This window comes from Choloepus didactylus, chromosome 2 (assembly GCF_015220235.1).
Source record: "Choloepus didactylus isolate mChoDid1 chromosome 2, mChoDid1.pri, whole genome shotgun sequence".
Classification (NCBI taxonomy): Eukaryota; Metazoa; Chordata; class Mammalia; order Pilosa; family Megalonychidae; genus Choloepus; species Choloepus didactylus.
In genome coordinates, this window is record NC_051308.1 from 118,834,737 (window position 1) to 118,858,121 (window position 23,385).

General features: G+C 39.0%; 1 protein-coding gene across 2 annotated transcripts; it reads left to right on the forward strand.

Annotated features, from left to right (window-relative positions):
* The first annotated feature begins 6,143 nt into the window (after positions 1–6,143).
* Positions 6,144–22,818, forward strand: PRKAB2 (protein kinase AMP-activated non-catalytic subunit beta 2). 2 transcript variants are annotated; one of them, XM_037826219.1, is made up of 8 exons: positions 6,144–6,303; positions 6,564–6,744; positions 10,210–10,376; positions 11,201–11,294; positions 11,545–11,665; positions 17,878–18,011; positions 18,642–18,710; positions 20,781–22,818. In XM_037826219.1, the coding sequence occupies exons 2-8, from the start codon at positions 6,589–6,591 to the stop codon at positions 20,856–20,858; spliced, it is 819 nt and encodes a 272-aa protein (XP_037682147.1). In that variant the 5' UTR covers positions 6,144–6,303; positions 6,564–6,588; the 3' UTR covers positions 20,859–22,818. The 2 variants fall into 2 exon arrangements, with proteins under 2 accessions (XP_037682147.1, XP_037682146.1); XM_037826218.1 differs by having other exon boundaries at positions 6,145–6,303; positions 6,548–6,744.
* Positions 22,819–23,385: the final 567 nt, after the last annotated feature.

The following is a 23,385-nucleotide window of genomic DNA, read 5'->3' on the forward strand; positions in this document are numbered from 1 at the left end:
GATATTTTTTAAAAACTAGAATATAAAGCACCTCGTCTCATTTGTGATGTCTTTTATAAAGCATATCTTATTGCAAGATGGTGTCAAATTTTAAAGTCCCATTTTTAAGTTACTTTTTACCATTTTCCTAGTTATACCATGGACAGGCAGCTTTACAACAGAAAATTAATTTCTTTTTAATTTGATGAAAGGCCTGATTACATTATAAAGTTCATTTTAGATTTTCTCAATCTGAACCCTGCACAGCAGCATACAAAGATTTGGCAATGAGCCAAAAACTGGGATTCCGAAGTGGTAGAAACTAGCCATTTCTAGAAATCCCCATAGTTGCCTCTTTGTCTTAGGGACTGAAATATTCATCAGGGCTTGGCACCTATCTGGCAGGGTTCTTGGACCTTGGGAGAGCAAATAACTTAAATACTTTACATAGGGCTTTGTAATTTGAGCCTTTCTCTGAGACACTTTATATCCCCTGTGTTAGGAAAGTTTAGAGTTTTAATAGCATTTGCATCTGAGTCTTCTGCAGTTTTGCTAGTTATCAAAATATCATCTACATATTGCAAAAGGACACTTCGATTTAGTTGCAAATTATGCAACTCTTTTGCTAAGAATTTTCCAAAGATTGTGGGAGAACTCTTAAATCCTTCTGGTAACACAGTCCACATAAATTGCTCTTTAAGTTTAGTGTCTGGGTTCTCCCATTCAAAGGCAAATATTTCTTGGAATTCAAAAGCCACAGGTATGCAAAAGGAAGCATTTTCTTAAGTTTAATACAGAGAATTACTTGAAGTCCCTAGTTAGAGTTGTTAATTATTCTAGTGTTTTCTGGGCTTTCCAGATCTAGATCTTTTCATTTGGTCTGGATCAGCCCTGTAACTGGCTGTGCTATTTCTCCAGTTTAAGAAGTCAAATGTTGAAAATGGTGTATGGACCAACATAGTTCCTTGAGAGTGTACTTCCTCACCAACTCCTAAAGGGACCTGACATTTGAAATTGCCATGCCCCAGAAGCAGTCACACCCTGTCCAAATTGCACACCACTACAGGTATGAGGTGGGGGTGCCATTCCTTTAACAGGATTATATGGGGGTGCTGGAGAAGTGCTAGGGGCCTTGGCCAGGCTCACAGGTGGTAAAGGAGGTGGGAATGCATTGGTACCAGACCTGCTTCAGGGGTGTCACCACACACACACACACACACACACACCCAGATGACAGAGACTGTGCATAAGATACTGTCTCTACACTAACAGGTGGAGGAGGGGAAAGGAATGGGGAGGAAAGAAGGTTATCCAATGGATCCTTCTCACAAGTGACGATTTCACGTAAGGCTTTTAATATCCATCTCTTTTCCTCTTGAACCTTGTCTAGGGGCTTCCTTTTAAATGCCTCACAATGTTTTAAGGGCTCCTCTATAGATTCCTTCTCTGTTGCAACAGGCTTCTCCCATATAGCTTCCTCTGAATCTTCAAGGTACAGTAAATTCAATCTTTTCACAGTGTCTTTATTTTACACAATCCTGCAAGCATTTCAGAATTTAGAGATAACTGTTTACAACTCATGAATAGATGTGACTGCTATAAGAGCTTACAATCTAGGAATCTTTACCATAAGCCTTCCCCTGATAACCTATGCTCTCAGATTCAGTTCTCAGAGTTTGCACATTATAGTTAGTCCATATTAGTGAGGCGTTGTTTGTCTCTTCAATTCTAGCTTATTTCATTCAACCTACTGTCACCTAGATGCATACCTCATGACTTCATTTCTTCTTGCCGCTGCTTAGTATTCCATTGTATGTATACACCACAGTACATCATTCCATTTATCAGCTGATGTACTCTTAGGCCACCACCATCCATTGAGAATCATGAATGATGGTTTGGGTACAGATGACAGTATATGTTCAAGGATTGTGCAAGAACAAACCTTTCCAGGAGCTTTTCTTCTTAATCATGACTCACATGGATCAGGTGAGAATCCCTATGAGTGCTTCAAGTGTGGGAAGACCTTCACGCACAGGTCATACATCATGTGGCACCAGCAGACTCACACTGGGAAGAAGCCCTTTGAGTGCAGTGAATGTGGGAAAGCCTTTCGTGAGAGTGCAGCCCTCATACACCACATCATCCACACTGGGGAGAAGCCCTTTGAGTGCATGGAGTGTGGAAAGGCCTTCAACCGCAGGTCATATCTCAAAAGGCACCAGTGGATTCACATTGGGGAGAAGCCCTATGTGTGCAGTGAATGTGGAAAGGCCTTCACCCACTATTCCACTTTTGTCTTGCATAAAAGTTCCCATACTGGAGAAAAACCATTCGAGTGCAAGGAATGTGGGAAAGCCTTTGGCAACAGGCCGAACTCATTCAACACTACAACATCCACACTGGAGAGAAGCCCTATGAATGCACTGAGTGTGGGAAAACCTTTTGCTCAAGTACAAACCTCATTTGACACTCTGTCAACCATACTGGAGAGAACCCCTATAAGTGTAGTGAATGTGGAAAGGCCTTTAGTTGCAGCTCATCCCTCACTCAGCACCAAAAGATTCATATTGGGCAAAATCCTATCAGTGTAACAAATGTGGGAAGACCTTTCCCAAGTGGGCAGACTTCAGTCAACATCCAAAAACTTCTACTGAGGAAAGACTTTTTAAATGTAACTACTGAGGAAAATCTTTGGCCATAGGAAACATCTTACAAAGCATCTGATCATTCATACCCAAGAGGAACACAGCGTCACTGACATGAGAAAAACCTGTCGCAGATCATCACTTATTATGTAGAGTCATATTAGAAATTGACCCTGCCTAGAGCCTTATTGTACATGTGAAAATTCACTCAAGAGAAAGACCCAATGGTTTTTAAGCACTTAGGAAAACCTTCAGCCTTATCTTCCTCCTTAATTTATACGTAAAGTTATCACAAGAATATGTAAACAAAGAAAGTGAGGTTGGGGAGACATAGAGGAGAAAAGAAAAGAAAATGCTAACACAGCATTTTTCAGACTTCCATGCCAAGCTTATGACATATGTCATTGATTCCTTATTTAAAGGGAGAAGAGTGTTGTTTCAGAGATAAAAGGGCCATTACTCTTTATTTATCTGGTATATATATTCACTGCTGTCCAGTATCAGGATTGTTTAATTGAAGACAGGTTGAAAATATTTATAGAAAGCCTTCTTTGTTCTATAGTATTGTCTCTACCCTTGAGATGCATACATCTTTATGAGAAATATGAAGGCTTGTATCATAAAATATTTTATATTTAGGAGACAAATATACATATACAAATGGCAATATTTTACTCTACTAAAGTCCTGGTTCTCTGTGCCCCTTTTCTTGGGACACAGCCATTTTTCAGTATTCTGAGGTCAGCCATCTCCAAAAGCCTCTGTTTTTATTTATTTATTTGTTTGTTTTTCCATCAGCTCCACCTCCTTTCTGCCAGGAGCAACCTCAGGGTATTTTCCTGCTTGCTCTGGGTATTTCTGTGCTTGTAGCTTGAATTTAGTATTCCAAATTTGTTAATTAAAACCACAATTCAACCTTGGTTGAGTTACTGTCCCTTGCTCCAGGTAACCTGCTTCTTTTTCCCACAGTGAAGTTTTTCAACGCAGCCTGCTGTGCTGGTGGGAGAGGGGCACCAGCTCCGCATTTTGGGGAGCTTTACTTACAGTTATATGCTGTGATTTCAGCCATTCCACCCATTCTAGGCTGGTTTACGATGTGTGTCCAGTCACGGATGTCCAGTACACTTCATTCTGTAAATCTTTATTAAAAGCTTACTCTGTACAAGATACCATACAGACTATGAAAAGGAATCAGAACTGAATCCTGTGGTTTATACATACAATGGAATTTTGAGTGGCTGCAAGAAGAATGAAGTTGTGAAGCATGCAACAAGTGAATGAACCTTGAGGACATTATGTTATGTGAAATAAGCCAGAAAGGAAAGGACAAATATTGTAAGGCCTCACTACTATGAACTCACTATAAATGCGCAAATGCTGAGAATTGAATTTCAGAGCATAAGGGATAGAATGTGGGCAGAGATTGGGTAATCAATGACGTAGGAGTAAAGAATGTTCAGTAAGGCTTATTGTAACATTTCCTAGATTATAAGCTCTTACAGCAGTTACATCTATTCCTGAGTTTTATCTAAGAGATGTTTATTTGGTACAAAATTTATATTCTCTGTAACAGCACACTATCTAATTTAACCTGTATGGTCAGTTTATTTGAAGAACATAATTTCATGGAACCTAGAATAGGGAATGAGATCTTGTTATTCCATACAGGTTAATGTAATACCCCACTACATCCCCGAGTATTTGGGGCAGGAAAAAAAAAAAGGATTTGCAAAGTCCTCCTTGAGGAACTGGGGAAAAATGTGGAAATATTAAATTTCCCCACTTGGGAATTCCTGATATTCTCACAAGCATTAGGGACTCCCAATTTAATAAGTCAAGCCCTCCATCTTGGGGTTTGTCCTTATGAAACTTACTCCTGCAAAGGAGAAGCTAATCCTACTTACAACTATTCCTCAGAGTCACCGCCAGAGAACCTTTTGTTGCTCAGATGTGGCCTCTCTCTCTCAGCCAACTCTGCAAATAAATTCACTATATCCTCCCCCACTATGTGCTACACGACTCCCAGGGCTGAGCTTGGCCCTGGCATTGTGGGATTGGCAATGCCTTCTTGACTAAAACGGGGAAAAGAAATGAAACAAAATAAAGTTTCAGTGGCTAAGAGATTTCAAATACAGTTGTGAGGTCATTCTGGAGGTTATTCTTATGTATTATATAGATATTCTTTGTTAGTTTCCAGTGTATTAGAATAGTTAGAAGGAAATACCCAAATCTGTTGAACTGTAATCCAGCAGACTTGATTCTTGGTGATGACTATATTAACTATATAGCTTTTTCTTGTGACTGTGTGGTTGTGAAAATCTTGGGACTGACACTCCCTTTATCCAGTGAATGGGCAGATGAGTAACAAAATGAAGACAAAAACAATTATATATATGGGAGGATACGGGGTATGGGCTGTTCTGAATGTCCTTTTTTATTCTTATTTTTTCTTTATTTTGGAGTAATGAAAATGTTCTAAAGTTGATTGTGGCAACGAATGTACAACTCTATAACGATACTGTGAGCCATGGATTGTATAATTTGAATGGAATATATGGTGTGTGAATATATCTCAATAAAATTACATTAAAAAAAATTAGAACTGAATCTCTCCTACAAGTTGTTAAAACTTTAATGTGCACACACATACCCTGGAGATCTTGTTAGAATGCAGATTCTGATTCTTAGGTCTCAGACAGGGCCTCAGATTTTGCATTTCTAACCAGATCCCAGGTGATGCCAATGTTGATCTGTGGAACACATGTGAGTGGCAAGGGTTTCAAGTAGGAATTTAGACATATATATAATTATAATATGACGTAGTAATTATTAAATGACATAGAAGTCCCATTCATTATTAGCAAAAAGCTAGGACGGTCTTTGCCCTTTTATGCAGCTAGTGTTTCTTCTAAAGTTTTTGTTGTTGCTGTTTCTTTAATTTTATTTCTTCTGGGGTTGCTGTTGCACGTGCTGTTTCTTAGCCTAGAATAGCCTTCCCTTTTCTCTCCTCAGATTAACAGTTTACTTATTTTTCAAGGTCTATTCCCTAAACCCTCCTTTAAGTTTCGCCGGGGCCTCAGTCCGTTTAACTGCTCTTTCCTTTTCTCTCCCTACAGCACACAGCTTATACCTCGAGCAATAACCAATCCTTCCTTCTCCCTAGAATTTTAAGTTCGTTTTCTTATTCCCTAAAGGATTTGACCTCCCAGCGAACCTGAGGACAGACGGGTAACGGGGGACAGGAAAAAGGTAACCCCGCTCTTTCCGGTATCGAGGACAGAGGGGCGACCGCCCAGTGTCATTCCGGAACCATTCCCCCCGCAGGAGAAGCCCAGAGGCCCAACCCAGATGGGGAGGTCCTGCCCCGCGTTCCGCGAATCGCGGCTTTGGTGGCTGTGAAGACCCAGCCTAGCGCCAGAGGCTGCGCGCAGTTGCCCACCATCGAGGCGAAGGCGGCGGCTAGAGAGGCAGGTTGGGTCCCGGGCGCCGCCGCGAGGCGGCCGCAGGGAACGCGCGTGGGGCGGGTTCCGCACAGCCGGGCCTTATAGCCATTTTAGGAGGAAACCGGGTTCGCTAGCCCCGGGTGTGGCTTCAATTTCAATAACTTTATTGGTGGCCTCATCTGCAGAACGGCTAGCGCATCAGTCGCCGGGGAGGAGGGAGCGCATCTCGCAAGGTGATTGGGGGTGGGAACGCCCGTGGGCAGTGAGCTGGAGGTTGCGGGGGCGTTCGCGAAAACGGGTTTCCCGAGGAGGAAACAGTGAGGGAACCTGGGGATTTCTGAGCGCTTTTGGACGCCGGGAAGGGAGGGGGTTCCGCTCGGCTTCCCTTGGGTGGGGATTCTACTGCTCGGGTCTCGGGTGCAGGGGCAGGACCAAGGGGCGCCCCTGACGCGGCCGGTGGGTGTCTTCCGCCCTAAGTCGCGCCCTGCGGCAGGTGGACACCGAGTCGAGCTGCAGACATGGGAAACACCACCAGCGACCGGTTGTCCGGGGAGCGCCACGGCACCAAGGCTGCGCGCGGAGAGGGTGCCGGCGGCCAAGCCCCGGGCAAAGAGCACAAGATCTTGGTGGGGAGCACTGACGACCCCAATGTCTTCAGCCTGCCGGACTCCAAGGTAAGCGCTCCTTGTTGGAGGCGACGCTACAGTGGGCTTGCTTTCCGGGCTCCTCCTCCCTTTCGTGGCTCTTTTTCATCACACTGACCTAGGTTACGGGTTTGTTTGTTTGTTTGTTTGTTTTTAATGAATTTCGTAGCGACTCTTGCGGTGCTGCCTCAAAAATTGCATGAAGAGGCGGAGTTCCAATTTTCCTGGCTTTCTGACTAATCTGCTGGCCACGTTTTTAGGATGGGGGATAATAGACCCCCACAGAATCCTTGGTTCTTCTAACAGGCATGGGTGCCCTCTTGTAGAGTATTGCTGAATTATATAGGTCGTAAGTCCTGGTGGAAAACTTTAGAGGGTAGGTTGCCAGAGATGCTGACCATAAGTGGCAGTTTCTCATATTTGCCCCCAGGTGGGCAAATGAATTTCTCTTTCCTGAAAATTTCTATGTATTAGTATCATTTTTGTCCTTCGAGGAGCTCAGCACTTCTCTTCTTCCCCTTTGGCATGGCTCTGAGCCGCAACTACTTAACTTTTTCGAATACTTTATCCTTTTAGAGACCAATAAAGGACATCCCTTGGTGACTGTCCACTTTTCATCCTGTGCTTATAGTGTGGTGGTTGAGGCTGTGCTTCTTCCACATCCAATCCAGAATATTAGGATTTCTCAACTTCACTGTAGTAGCTCAAAATGTTGCCATGGCTGAAAAAGACAACCCACAGCTTCCCGGAAGACATTGCTGTCAATTCCAAGGAAGGTGCAGACAACCCACAGAAAAGATAAATAGCTGACAGCACTATGCTTACCACCCTAAAGTTTCTATTCATTTTAGAATTTGTAGCATTAAATATATTTAATTCATCCAGAGAGGCCAACTGGGGTGAAATAGGAAAATAGAAGGATTGAGGAGATTGCAGTGTGTTTGATGATTCTTACCACCTCATCACTTCCCACCAAAGTGGTTTCAGAGAATAAATAGAAGATTACTGGCCACATTGGTAGCATCTGAAATTTGGAGTCTGTGGTTTGTATATTTTCTTGGATCCCCATTGAGAAAATAATTACAGAGAGAGAAAGAAGCATTTCTTGGGGTTTCTTATCTATTCATTTCTTCTCCTATCCCACCTCAGGACATCATCATTTAGGCTGTCTTTGCAGCCAGCCATTTGATTATACTTCTTCAAAGCTTTCTCAAGGTGACCTGCCTCCTTGTATTTTAACCTTTCCCTACATTGATGACTCAACATTTAAGTATTTGTTACACTGTGGCCTTAATAAAAGTGTTTGCTCTATTTGAATTAGGGTCAGTTTGGTATCTTTCTTTCACCGCAATCTTGCCACTTGTGAAATAACAGAATTGTTTTAAGTGATTCCTAAAGTCTTTTCCAAATCTAAAATTTTATAGTTCTAAATTGATATTCTTCACTTCTTCCCTCAACGTTTTGCTTAAACTCTTTCAACTCTAGTTCTGATTGCTTTGCTTCTTTTCCTGGTGGTTTTGGTGACTATTTAACTTAGAGTAAACAGTCTTTCTGCTAGTCAGTTGTCCTTGTGCCTACCACAGAAATGTCATAACATGCATGAAAGGACTTTACTCTAATGCCAGGCATAGAAATAGTTTATACTTTCAAATTTTAAATGCAAAGTTCCAAATCATAAAAGTAACTGATAAGAAAGGGTGGCTGTAGGATTTACATTGCTTTAAATGTCAGCCTTCCTTAGTGAACTAGTTCAATGGTTCTTAATCCTGTTTGCACCTTTAAATTTTAAAGCATTTAATGGAAAATTTCAGACATTTTCAAAGTGGGGAGAACACTATAATGAACCCCTATAAACCTGTCACCCAATTTAAACAATTATCAAATATATCATCTATACCCTAGTCTGCTCTGCCTCCACCAGTTATTTTAAAGCAAATTTGAGATGCCATTTCAAATATTATATGTAATATTTGGGGATGTATCTTTAAAGATGAGGGTTTTTTTCCTTTGTTTGTTTTAAGATAATCACAGTATTATTTTCTGGGAAGCTTTTTAAAAATAGATTCCCAGATCCCATATCTGAATCAGAATCTGAGGGTTATTCTTAGGTATATGTAAATATTCCCATAATTATGATGCTGCTAGTCAGGTAAGAGTGCATTGCTTTGAGAATATGTAGACCAAGGTTTCTCTTAAGCCAGTTCTTTATATAATTGGAAGGTCTCTTCAATTCCTTCTCCATTTACTTTGGATTATGTTGCTATTGGTGTCTCATAGTGTAATTTTAAAGAATATTAAGAAACAGTATGGAAGGTCAACTACTACAACCATTTTGAAAAGTAAACCCAAATGAATAAGCAATCCTTTATTTTTAACTCACATTATTTTATTTGGTAATCTTTTAACTTAAAATTGTACAGTCTTGTTTACCTCTTTACCAAAGCCATTTAACCCATTCTAAAGAGTGGATTAGCCAGCTTTTTTTGTGAAGGTGCAGATAGTAAATATTTTAGACTTAGCAGACCATACAGTCTCTGTCACAACTACTCATTTCTGTCATTGTAAGGCAAAAGCAACTGTAAAAAAATATGTAAATAAAGGAGTATGACTCTGCCCCAATAAAACTTTTTTTACAAAACATCAGGTGCATTAGCTGTCGTTTGCCAATTCCTGACCTAAAGGATGGTAGTGAAAAGAAACTAAGTAAGGAATTAATTTTTTTAAAATCCTACAAGCCTCATTTGATAGTGGAACTGCTTTTGTTGAAGGAAGCTATATTTTTAATATGTTGCTCCTTGAAGCTACAGATATTTCATCCCTACTTCTGAAATAATTAGAATAATACTGGCATAGGTGAGCAAATAAAATTTCATAACCACTTCTCAAATTTTAAGAAATCAGTCGTTTGGTTTTTGAACTTTTAATGTCTTTTCTTCTTGTAACTTATTAGCTAAAGTGGAATTTATAAATTATGAATTTTGGTGTCTCCAATTTCTACTACAACTGAGAATTGAGAGCTGTTTATGTCTGTGAAAATACATGGCTGATTTAATTATTTTTTATAAACCTATATTTAATTTTCATATTCCTTCTTCTAAGAGGCGTTCAGAAGCACATCAGAATTATCTTCCTATGAGTTAAATTGGCAACAAATTTATATTTATATATATGTTTATATATATACTTATATGTTTATATCTATTTATATATGTTTTTATATATTTATATGTGATCCTAAGGCTCTGAAAGGGTGAGTGATGGATGCAGACTCAGAAATTAGATTATGATTTGGGCAGTGCTTGAGCATAAGCCATTTGACCATTTTTGGTCCTAGATGAGTTCTTTTTCTGTTTAAAACCTAATTTAGTTGCTAATTTCAGGGTTTACTAATCCTTAGCCAAAGCCTGGCACCCATCTCTGCTCTAGAGAGGAGAGTGATCTTTTAAGAATCCTTGGGTCACAATTTATTCTAGGAATGACTAATTCTTCTTACAGCTACCTGGGGACAAAGAGTTTGTATCATGGCAGCAGGATTTGGAGGACTCGGTAAAGTCCTCACAGCAGGCCCGGCCCACTGTTATCCGCTGGTCTGAAGGAGGAAAGGAGGTCTTCATCTCTGGGTCCTTCAACAATTGGAGCACCAAGATTCCACTGATTAAGAGGTAAAGACAAGCATCTTGGTAGAGTCTACAGGACCTGGGGTTAGAGACATGATTTCCTTTCTCATAAGAGAGTTCTAAGTGCATTCTCTTCTCCAATTTCTGGGGACTCTCTGGAACATGCCCTTTTCAGTGACTACTTACTGTATTTGTAGCAGTTTGTTTTTAACCCCATGGTGAGTCAGAAATGTTTTACCACTTAGAATATCATTACCTCAGAGGTACTTACGATTTTTGTGGGTACATTCTTTGGAACTGTATTTCTGTGCTTTGTGGAAAGTCCTTTCTGTGCTTGCAAATGTTTTCTATAACCAGCTGGGTGCGGTTGCTCTGACTTCTGCTCTAAAGCAAAACATGTTGAGAAGTTTTAGGTAGTAATGTGATTGTCACTTGTGGAGCAATAATGAATTACTTAATTGGTTATCCAAATGGCCCTTTGTATGTAGGTGATATTCCAGAAAAGGCTCACCAAAATATGGAAAGGCACTTCTATATCCTGGTTCTACCTTTTATCTTGTTTGCACATATGAGGAATCTACTTTACTGAAGCAAAATAGTTGTACTAAGGTAAACCATTTTGGGATATCAATGTCTTTACGATTTTTTTCTCAGATATTAGTTAAGAACTGTAGTTATTCGGAGGTGCTGGCAAATACATGTTCAAGGTGATAGAGAAAAGGAGAAAAGTTTTATAAACTATCTTTTACTCCGGGGCGGGTACAAAGGCTTAGGAATGTGGGAAATCAGTGGTATATCGCAATTGCCACATAGCTTTTGAATTGTTTTCTAATAGGACCTTGCCTGTTTGACTCTGTTTTCTTCTGTAGCCATAACGATTTTGTTGCCATCCTGGACCTCCCTGAGGGAGAGCACCAGTATAAGTTCTTTGTGGATGGACAGTGGGTTCATGATCCATCAGAGGTAAGGCCTAGCCCTCCAAGGGTAACTATTGAATTAATAGTCTTGTTTTAGCTATTATTCCCTTTGAGGTCAAATGCCTTTGCTGTCAGGATTGATGGACGGCAGCTCCCGTGTACTGGAGGATTTCTCTCTTGATAAAAGATGGAGGTGCCGAGTATGATCATTTTTAATTTTTAGCAAAAGGAGAGGTGAATGGAAAAGACAGATTTGCAAAGGAGATTCCTTAATTTTTTCCATTTTTTTGTTTCAGCCTGTGGTTACCAGTCAGCTTGGCACAATTAACAATTTGATCCATGTCAAGAAATCTGATTTTGAGGTGTTTGATGCTTTAAAACTAGATTCTATGGAAAGCTCAGAGACATCTTGTCGAGGTAATTTTGTGGTATTTGTTCTTTCTATGTCTATTGTAATGTATATTCCTTCCCAAAAGTGTTTTTCTCCCCTATTTTCTCCTTAAAGTTTCTGAATCCTATATTTATATTTCTCCTGTAAACATTTATGTCCCCTTTTCTGAGACAAAAAATTTCTCAGCCTAATGTATTTTATTTCAAATTTTTTAGCCAGGACCTACGAGATGTTTATTTTGCATTGCCAGCCGGTAACACACAAAACACATACACACAAACACAACTGTAATACAAGTCTCACTTTATAATGGTTGCTATTATTACTTATGATATGCACTCCATTTTCTGTTTTATCTTGTCTTTTACAACCCCACTGATAGGCCATGGCCTATAGTTTGAAAAGCTATTTCTAGTAATATTTCAAGTTTTCCATTGTTCTGGCAGAGGACACATGTCTAGTTTGCCTTATTTAGTTACCTCAGCTTAGTTCTGCCAGTGTGAGAACTCAGCTGGCAGTTCTACAATTTAATAAGGCCCTAAGTGCTATGCACTTACCGTTATGGCCATCTTTGGAGAGAAAAGGTTAAAAAAAAACAAAAACAAAAACAAACCAAAAAAAACCCAAACACAACAATTCTTACGCATGTATATTAACTGAAATTTTGTAACTTTTTCTCTCAGAGGAGTGATTTACTAACCACACTCAGTTACCATATTGTTGCTTTACACTGAAAACTATGACTGTCTAAAGGACTGCTTTGAATTCCCAGTAGGTACACTTCTCCCTTGTGGGTTCAAAGCCTGTCTCTGCTACTCACTAGCTCTGCCATCACTGACAAGTCACTCAACCTTTTGGTTCTCGGTTCCTTATCTGTAAAATTAGGGATTTATACGCTCAGTGATTCTCAGTTGAGGAGACACAATACCCGAAGTGGAACATACAGAATCTCAGGGTAGGAGGATAGCTTATGCAGCTCCAAAAAGAAAAGCAAAAGATCATAATTTTCTGTTTAGGAAAATTTTTAAAATATCATTTTCATTATATAAACTAAAAGTAATTCTGGGCAGTCTTCTTGATTGGTGGGACAGTGATGAAACAGGGTTGAAAAATACTGAATTAAGTGATGAGGTTACTTCTGACTAAATTTTTGCGTTATATGATTCTTGCAGAGTAGCCAGTGAATAATAGACATATACTCATTATATATAGAGAAAATTAGCATACTTCTTTTGATATTTATCTCTTTCCTTTTTCACCCAATTTCCTGATCCATTGGGCTAAGGCTTAGAATAAATTCTATTAGGAAACTGCAGATAATGGGTGCTAAACTGCTCAGTTACCATCTAGCCATTTATTTGACTATGGGCAAATCACTTAGCCAACTTGTATTTATTTATTTTTTCTGTGAAAAGGAAATAGAAACTGTCCTGTGTACTTCCTGTAATGGTTAAATTCATGTGTCAACTTGACTAGGTTCTGGTGTCCATTTGTTTGTTTAAGCAAGCACTGGCCTGATTGTTACTGTAAGGACATTTTGTGGCTATAAATCATCAGAAAGTTGATTGCATCTATGGCTGATTACATTGAACCACTTCCATCATGGAAGAGGCAGGGTTTTGTTCTAACTGGAATAGACTCATACTCAGGATATGGGTTTGCCTTCCCTGCAAGCAGTGCTTCTGCCGAAACTACCATCCATGGTCTTATGGAATGTCTTACTCACCATCATAGTATTTCACACAGCATTACATCTGATCAAGGAACCCACTTCACAGCAAATGAAATGTGGGAATAAGCACATGCTCATGGAATTCACTGATCTTAACCATGTTCCCCATCATCCTGAAGCACCTGGATTGATAGAACAGTGGAACGGCCTTTTTAGACTCAATTATGGTGCCAACTGGTTGGCAGTACCTTGTAGGGCTGGAGCATTGTTCTCCAGGAGGCTGTATATGCTATAAATCAGCATCTACTCTATGCTGCTATTTTTCCCATAGCCAGGATTCATGGGACCAGGAATCAAGGGGTAGAAATGGGAATGGCACCTCTCACTATTAACCTTAGTGATCTGCTAGACAAATTTTTGTTTTCTGTCCCTGCAATCTTAAGCTCAGGTGATCTTACAGGTCTTAGTTCCTTGATTCCATTGAACTGGAAGTTAAGACTGCTACCTGGCCAATTTGGGTTCTGCATGCCTCTGAATTAATAGGTAAAAAAGAGAATTACTGTACTGGCTGGGGTGATTGATCCTGATTTTCAAGAAGAAATAGGACTGCTACTATTCCAAAGAATTTGCTTGGAATACAGGAAATCTCCTAGGGTGTCTCTTAGTACTACCATGCCCTGTGATTCAAGTCCATGGAAAACTGCAGCAACCCAATCCAAGCAGGATTACCAATAGCCCAGAAACATTAGTAATGAAGGTTTAGCTCACCCAACCAGACAGAGAACCATGGACAGCCGAGGTGCTTGCTGAAGGCAAAGGATATATGGAATGGGTATTGGAAGAAGGTAGTGATAAATACGAACTATGACCATGTGACCAGTTACAGAAATGAAGGCTTTGTGAATATTTTTCCTTGTTTTTTTATGAATATGTTTGTATGTATTCATAAAGCAAATATCTTTGTTTTCTTCCCTGTCCTATCCCCTTATCATATGCCAAAAGTTGTAGTAATTTTATATCTTAGTATTTAATTTATAGGATATAAAGTTTAAGAGTGAATGTTACCTAAAGACTTATACCTTCTGGGAAAATTAGTGTTTCCTGTTGTATGCAGTTTAGTTGAGAGTTGTTAGGCAAAAGTATGACTGTTACTGTTTTTATTTAGAGATTAAGTATGGTTTAAGGAGATGTGTATGGGTGTCAAGTTGAGAAGGGGTGGACTGTGATGGTCAAGTTCTTGTGTCAGTTTGGCCAGATTTTAGTGTTGTTATTTGGTCAAGCAAGCACTGGCCTGATTATTGCTGTGAGACTATTTCATGGTTTTAAATTCATCAGTAAATTGATTGCATCTATGACTGATTACATCTATGATCAACAGAGGAGATGGCCTTCAACAATGAGAAAAATCTCATCCAATCAGTTGAAGGTCTTAAAAGGAGAAGTGATGATTTCAGCAGTCAGAATGGAGAATTTCCATCTCTACTTCAGTCAGCCAGTTTCTTGGAGGGAATTCATTGAAAACCTTCATTGAAGATCCTAGCTTGCAGCCTGCCCTATAGAATTTGGATTTGCCCATCCCAACAGTCGCATGAGCTAATTCCTAGGATAAATCTCATAATATTTACATTATATATATATACACACACACATATATGTGTGTGTGTGTGTGTGTGTATAAAATTTCCTATTGGTTCTGTTTCCCTAGAGGATCCTGGTTAATACACTTCCCAAGGATGTTTTGTGGATCTTGTGACAAAGTATCTGAAAGTATTTTGAAAAGTTTCAGGAGATATATATATATACATATATACACACATACATTTTTTTTTCTATTTTTAAAAATTAATTTACTTTTTTTGAAGTTCAACATCAGTGAGCTGAAATCAAGGTGCTGGTCGGGCCATACTCCCTCCAGGGTCTCTGGAGGGCGGAATTCGTTCCTTGCCTCTTACAGTTTTTGGTGACTGCCAGAATTCCTTGGCTGGTGGTTTCATCCCTCTAATCTCTGCCCCTGTAATCATACTGCCTTCTTCTCTTCTCTATGTGTCTGTCTAATCTCCCTCTCCCTCTCTTTTTTTTTTCCTAATTTTTATTGTGGTAACATAAACAGTACAAAATTAATTAGTTTAACTACTTACATGTACACAATTCAGTGGTATTAATTATATTCGCAATTTTATGCTACCATCACCACAAACCATTACCAAACTTTTTCATCACTCCAGACAGAAACACTGTGCCCATTAAGCAAAAACTCCCCATTTCCCCCACCCCATCCAGCCCCTGGTCACCTATAATCTACTTTCTGACTTTATGAATTTGCTTATTATATGTATTTTAGATAAATGAAATCATACATTTGTCCTTTTCTGTCTTGTTTCACACAATGTGATGTCTTCAGGGTTCATCTGTGTTGTAGCATGTTTCAGAGCTTAATTCCTTTTTACAGATGAATAATATTCCATTGTAGGGCTATACCACATTTTGTTTATCTAGGCATCTGTTGATGGACACTTGGGTTATTTTCTCATTTTAAGTATTGTGAATAATACTGCTGTGAACATTGGTGTACAAATATCTTTTTGAATCACCCTATTTTCAGTTACCTTAGGTATATACCTAGGAATTACTGAGTCATATGGCACTTCCGAGTTATTTCCCATAGAGGCACCATTTTTTACATTCCCACCAGGAATGAAAGAGGGTTCCTATTTCTCTACATTCTTACCAACACTTGTTATTTTCTGTTGTTTTTAGTAATAGACATCCTAGTGGGTATGAAATGATATCTCATTGTGGTTTTGATTTGCAATTCCCTAATGGCTAATGATATTGAGCATGTTTTCTTGTGCTTATTGACCATTTGTATATATGCTTTGGGGAAATGTCTGTTTAAGTCTTTTTGCTCATTTTTAAATTGGGCTGTTTGTCTTTTTGTTGTTGAGTTAATTTCCTTATATTTTTAAAATATTGTTTAATATCACAGTATTGTTACTACTTTTCTCTTTTGCTTCATATGTATTTAACTGAAATCTGGGTTCTTATACTGCATTGGTTATTAAAATCTATTTAATTGGAGACTATAAAAACATAAAATTTTTTAAACAAAAATAAAGTATGCCAATATAATACAGTTCTCTTCATTTTTGTGTAGTTCCTTCTCATCCTGTCTGAATATATTTTTCTAATTTTTTGAATTGAGATATGTCACATACCCTAACATGCACCCTTTTAAAGTTTACAGTTTAGTGGTTTGTAGTATATTCCCAAGATTTTGCAACCATCACTGCTATTTAACTCCAGAACATTTTCATCACCCTAAGAAGAAACCTTGTACCTATATTCAATCACTCCCCATATCCTGCCCTTCCCTGCCTCTGTCAACTACTAATCTACTTTCTGGCTCTTTAAACTTGCCTTTTCTGGACATTTCGTATAAATTACATCATACAATAAGTGGTCTTTCATGTCTTGTTTCTTTCACTCAGCTTAATGTTTTCATGGTTTGTGTTGTAGCATGTATCAGTACTCCATTGCTTTTTTTTTCTTTAAATTTTTTAACTTTATAGAAAAATTTAAAAAAAACAAACAACAAAAAACACATTTCAAACAAAACAAAGCAAAGGATTAAGAAAAACAAATAACTGAAAATAACTACTTTGCTTCCAACATGTTCTTACCATACCTCCATTGCTTTTTATGGCTGAATAATATTTCATTGTATAGATAAAGTAATTTTTTTCATCCTCTCATTAGTTGATGAACATTTGGCCCTTATGAATAATGCTTCTCGGAACATTTGTGTACAAATTTTTGCATGAACATGTGTTTTCAGTTCTTTTAGGTATATACCTAGGAGTGGAATCGCTAGGTTTAACTCTATCTTTTTGATGAACTGCTGAACTGTTTTACAAAGCAGCTGCGTTATTTTATATTCCTACCAGCAATGTATGATAATTGCAATTTCTTCACAACCTTGTCAATACTTGCCATTGTCTATCTTTCTGATTATAGCCATCCTAGTGAGCAAGGAGTGGTAACTTGTGGTTTTATTTGCATTTGCCTAGTGACCCTACATACATTTTGTCTTCATTGTCACAGTCCATCATAGTCATTGAATTCTGAACTTGCCTGTTGCTTGGGTGGGGAAAAAAAAAAGAAATTTAACCTTTTCATATTTTCTGACAGTTTACATCTGTCTTCATATATAAAATAAAGCAGAGATTATTTTCATTTTATGGCTTCTGAAGCTGCCCATAACAAAGGGATTTGTACAAGGTCGTACAACTGACAAATGGAAAGAGTACTTCATTCCTGAGTCTTTTAATCCTCATCTTTTTCTCTATCCTCTGAGTCATGCTGCCATGTTTAGGAACCTTTTGGTTTATGTCCAGGATGACTCACTTCTCCTTTGGTTGCCTTGTAGTTATAGACCCAACAGGTCACAAATTTATGATCCATGACTTCCACTCATAATTTAATCCTAGCTGCCATATATTGAGAGCTTTTCTATGCATTTTTACCAATTTTCCAACTTTTCCTCATATTTGGATAAATATCTTGCAGACCTTTCCAGCTCGCCTCCAGGGCCTTATGGTCAAGAAATGTATGTATTTCGATCAGAGGAGCGATTCAAGTCCCCACCCATCCTTCCTCCTCACCTTCTCCAAGTTATTCTTAACAAGGACACTAATATTTCTGTGAGTATCCTGATAGTTTTGCTGGGGCGTCTGGGGATCACTAGGACCAATTGAGGAATCCTAGAGGTTGTGAGCAAATGTGTGATCAGAATATGTCATATACACATAAATACCATTACAGGTTCCTTTTCCTGGGGATGTGATGTGCTTCTCCAGATATCAAAATCCAGAGTTCTTCCCTGGTCCTATTAAAATCAGGGTCATAGCTATGGATTATTAGAACCCATTTCTGGGGCTTCTGTTTCAACACAGTATAAGGTGTACTTATCATTTGGGAATACACAAAAGAAGTATTAATTATTTTTCCTTAATTGCATAAAATTTACATTTCTATTCAATCTGGTTGATTCCCACTAATATTTTTTGCCTCTTAACAAAAGTCTTCTGTTTGTGTTTTGAGCAAGATTTTTTCCAAGCCCTTTGAATGAACATTAATGCTGTGGCTTAGGGTTTTTGCCATGGACTCAGAATTTTTCTAATTTTCTGTAATGAGAAGGTAATATTGATATAAATTGGGGTAGGTGGGGATATATTATTTAAAAGGAAATTCAGAGTTTCTGAGCTCTGAAGAAGACTAAGTTGTTTGATTTGATTCTTTAATTTAACCCCATTACGATTTTTCTCTCTTAGTGTGACCCAGCCTTGCTCCCTGAGCCCAACCATGTTATGCTGAACCATCTCTATGCATTGTCCATTAAGGTACATGCTGGGCCTGGCTCTGCACAGAGCTTTGTGAAATGGGAGGGTGAGGGTAACATGTTCTCCAGTGGTTCCTGCTGTCTTGCTTTGCTAGATGGCAGTAATGGTGAAGTGACAGAAGAAATACCTTTCTTTTTTTAACTAGTGAGTATATCTACATATCACTGCAGTCTCTGTGTATGTGTTCTGGCTAGCTAAGTTGCCCTGATTAAATGGACTACTGATGGCACTAGGATTTCATTCTTGAGGGTGAGAAGTTGAGCAGGCTGATCACATCATATCTATACAAAGAGCTAGTTTAGCTTCCAGTTCCAGACATGCTTGTATGTGATATTAATTAAGGCTTCCACTTTTAAAAGGTGATATTAATTAAGCCTTCTGCTTTTAAAAGGTGGACATGAGCTACTTTCAGGTGCCTCAGACATATTTACCTAAGTGTTTGCATCTTTCCTATACACTAGGTAAAAGTGAAATGTGACCAGATTTGCCCTGTCCCCTCTAACTGTGGAGTCCGCCACTGATTTCTTTGCTGCTTTAGAGTCTGGGTTGAAAATACCTGTGCCATTCTGTCTTGTCATGTCTTTGTGGTTTGGCTATTGGAATAAAGTTATATATAGTTCTGTGGTTAGCAGACCCAGCTGATCATCATCAAAATCATCTGGGGAATTTTGTAAAAGTGTGCATTCAGAGGCTCTTCCACCTCCAAAGATTCTGAATAAGTGTCTTGGATGGGCCCGGTAATCTATTTTTTTTTTAACTGCTTATATTTCTGTGCAGTAAGATTACAGAAATCACTGATACAGCTGACTTTACAGATTATATAGTACTTGAAAAAAATTATTGAATTTAGTTTTTATAATAATCTTGGGAGGTAGATATTTTACCTGCTGTTTTATAGACGAAGAAACTAAGGCTCAGAGAAGGTTAAATTGCCAATAAATACTAGAGACAGGACCTTCTATCTAATCCCATGTTCTTTCCTATGTATTATTGTGCCAGATCTTTCCAAGTAGGTCTTTCTTTCAGCTTCTCCTCATTTTTATCAAAGCCTTTCAGGATTTGAATTTTTCACCTGCCTTGCTTCTGTCATATTTAGGCTGTGATCAGCATACTTTGGTCACAACATGTTAACCTGAGAATCATTCATTGTAGATAATATAATATGGGGGTAAATAGGAGACTGTATTGGTTTCTAAATGGGATTTGCTTGGTTCTTTGGGATCGGTGGGATTTTTCCTTCCTATAACTGCTCTTTAGTTGTTGACTGATGTCTACAGGCCTGTTATATCCTCTTATGGTCCACTAGTGGCCTGTCACGGTAGCCTGGGAAATGGTACCTCTTACTCTTTTCATACTGGTTCTGACCAAGGCATGGTTCTTGATCATTGTGGTTCAGCTTGTCCTTGACCCATTCTCAGTCTCTCAGATTGTTTAGTTTCTTTGGATTTGAACCATTGGATTGAGTGTCTTCCTAGGGAAGAATTTAGAGTCCATTTTTTTTTCCTCAGGGATATAGTGGGCTTCCCGAGTCCTCTTGAGATTAGAAAGCATTTTTTGAGATCATCCCTGGTATTAAATGAAATTAAACCTGCTTTGGTGCTTGGAAATTGTTTTTCAAAAGGCTAACTTCCCTGTGCTATTCTTCTCATTGCATTTAAGACTTCCTTCTAGAAATGGATGCCAGGATATTTATTTATTTCTTTGCTAATTTTGTAACCAATATTAGAGTTTGAAGTGGGGAAGAAAATAAGGTAAGAGACTAAGATATTCTCAGCATTTATTAGGTGCCAGGTAATGTGCCAGATATTCTTTTGTAATCATCAGAGCTACCTCAGTGGTGATGTTATCCTTTGTACTGACGGGAAAAAAAGACTTAAATTACTTAAGGCCACAAATAGAGTAATGATAGGAGTCAGGATTGGAATTCAGGCCGATTCAACTCCCAAACTAACCTCTGTTATATCAAACTTTCTCTGCTAAAAGTGAGCAGCTGTGAAGAAATGAAGTATGAGAAGAGGTGGCTAATGCTTGAACTAATGAATTAGCTGCATATGTTTTTTTCCCTTGCAGGACAGTGTGATGGTCCTTAGTGCAACTCATCGCTACAAAAAGAAGTATGTCACTACTCTGCTGTACAAGCCCATCTGATGGAATCCCTTCCTGCTTCCTAGGATTCAGGAGAAGCATCTCCTTTGCCTTTCTGGACTGAATCAGTGTTATCTGAGACTGGAAGGCTGATTTGCTTTGAGGCTAATAAGAGTGTCTCAGAGCCTCTGAGTAGGATGTTCTGCTTTTGCACTTGATTGCAGATGAGAGCTTTATGAGTTCATGGAATTTATTTTAAGAAATACATACATATATGAGGGTAAGGTTATTGGAAGCCTCCTGGCTCCAGCTACATTGTATTCTGTCTGCCTATCGGTATACTCACCAAGACCTGTTCAAACAGGGAGCTGCAGGAAAAACCATACAGTTTGGAAGCTGTTTTGATAGAAATGAATGAATAGCAAACTCTCAGGATCCTTGTTGGGTGGAGAGTCTATCCTTCCTACCTTGGGTCTTCAAGGAATGGACTAGTGCCAGACTGCTGCCCTACTCACAGCTGCCTCGTTGCAGGGGCAGCTTTCCTTGCTTGTGTTCTCTTGCAGAGCATGTGGCACAATCTGTGTTTTTATATACATCAGATGCCCCACAAAGAACCCTTTTTCCTCTCATTTTGCATTGTTGCTTTGATAGCCTCCTTCACCCCATACCTGATCCTTTCTAACACAAAAGTCACTGGATAAGTGACCCCTTTGAAAGCTCCTCAGAGGCTAGGGTTGCCAAAAGGTCTACTTTTTAACCCAGGATGTGTCCAGTCCAATTTATTAATGCTTATTTTAACTTCTAAGGAAACTATATCTCTGTATTTCGGGAAAGACAGAATGCAAAAGATTGACTTTCCTGCTTTACTCTGGTGCCACAGCTTACTGTGTTGACACCTTCCTGTTGGTTTTCTCGCCTGGCCTGGCCCTGCTTCCACCTTTTCTTTCTCAGAGCAGACAGCTCTCAAGTAAAGTGGGAGTGGAACCAGGGGAAACTTTCATGTCTTTCATCCTTGGAAGATTGTTATGTGCCTACATTTTCTTTAATTAAAAAAAAAATGCCTTTTCATTGGTCTTAAGAGACTATATAGGAAATTTAAGCTCTTGATAAATGGTTTCTAAGACTTTCTTCTCTAGTCTAGCCTTCTGCAATGTTACATGAGTTTGGCAGACCCCATACACATCAGTATACTAAGTGCTGCTCTAGGTACAAGTTCATTCCGTTCATTTGATGCACCCAAAGGGTTCCCACAGCTTAAAGATTCACTAGGCCAAAAAGCAAGAAAGTAACCCTGGTGTTCACAGCCATGAAAAGTATGGCTCTTTGCACTGATGTCTAACAGTATCATTTTGTTTTTCTGCCTCCTCCTTTCAAAAGTGTTTGATGAAGTGGGTCACTGATTTCCTTTTGTGGACTGAAAAAAGGTTCACATATAAAACATTTTTTCCAAGTATGTGTGACTCTTCCATTTTACAGATAAATACATGTTAAAAACATTCAGCACTGAAGGAGACCATGCTGACTGAGAGGCTCCCTGACTCCTAAAATGAGCCCAGCCACAGGGCAAGGGCAGCTGCAGGTCAGTTTAGCTACCTCCTGTTGTTCCCATGCAAAGGTGGCAGCACAGTTTCCCTTAGGGATAGGTAGACTTCTTGTACTCCAGGTGTGAGGCAGTAAGGTGTGGAGTTGTTTTCCTGGGAATGCATTGTTAAGTGCTTTGGTTGTTAATTGCTGAGACTAAAGACTGCTTTAGCCATCCTAGGCTTTCTTCTGCAGTAAAAGGCTTTTTGAATGGTGTGCCATTTTAAAAATCCAGATCAAATACCATTATAACTGATTCTCAGGATCTACAGTCTTCAGTTGTACTAGAATTTTGTTTTTATCTAATATCCATTAAATAAGTGGGCAGTTCATGAAGACTCAAATCTTTGTTGTTCTATGGAGGATTTTGTTGAAGTCATTTCTTTGCACCTGGATTCAAATGTAATTGTCGATGTGTTCATGTATTAAAATTTTTACTCCATACAGGTATATCAGTAAAGTGAGGCAGGAAAGAGATCCCTTCAGTTTCTCTCACGCCAGAGGCTTCTGCGATGTGGCTCTGGCTCCACTGACAGTAGGTTTTGGTGCTGGTGACCTTCAGATCCTTCTAATCAGGAAATGTGCCGAGTGTAAATTTATGAGGTAGTCTTTCAGCCACTTGTGAAATGAGAGCTCACCAGCTGGGATGGAAGTGGATGGGTAAGAGGAATGGGTGATAATTCATTCAGTTCTGTCCCTTGTCTATGTGGTTACTATATCCTGTCGTCCTGAGAAGCTCTGAGACACTCCTGGTCTGTCCCCTCAGAGACTTTTTACTCATTCTTTAATATGGGTTTATTAAAGGGATAGTTTGGGTAGTTTGGGTTGGTTTGTTTGTTTTTTCCTACAGAAGAGAATGTGGTAGATTTTTTTTTTTTTTTTTAATTCAGTTTTATTGAAATACATTCACACACCATACAATCGTCCATGATATACAATCCACTGTCCACAGTATGATAACATAGTTATGCGTTCATCATGTGGTAGATTTTTAAAATGAGGAAAGGCA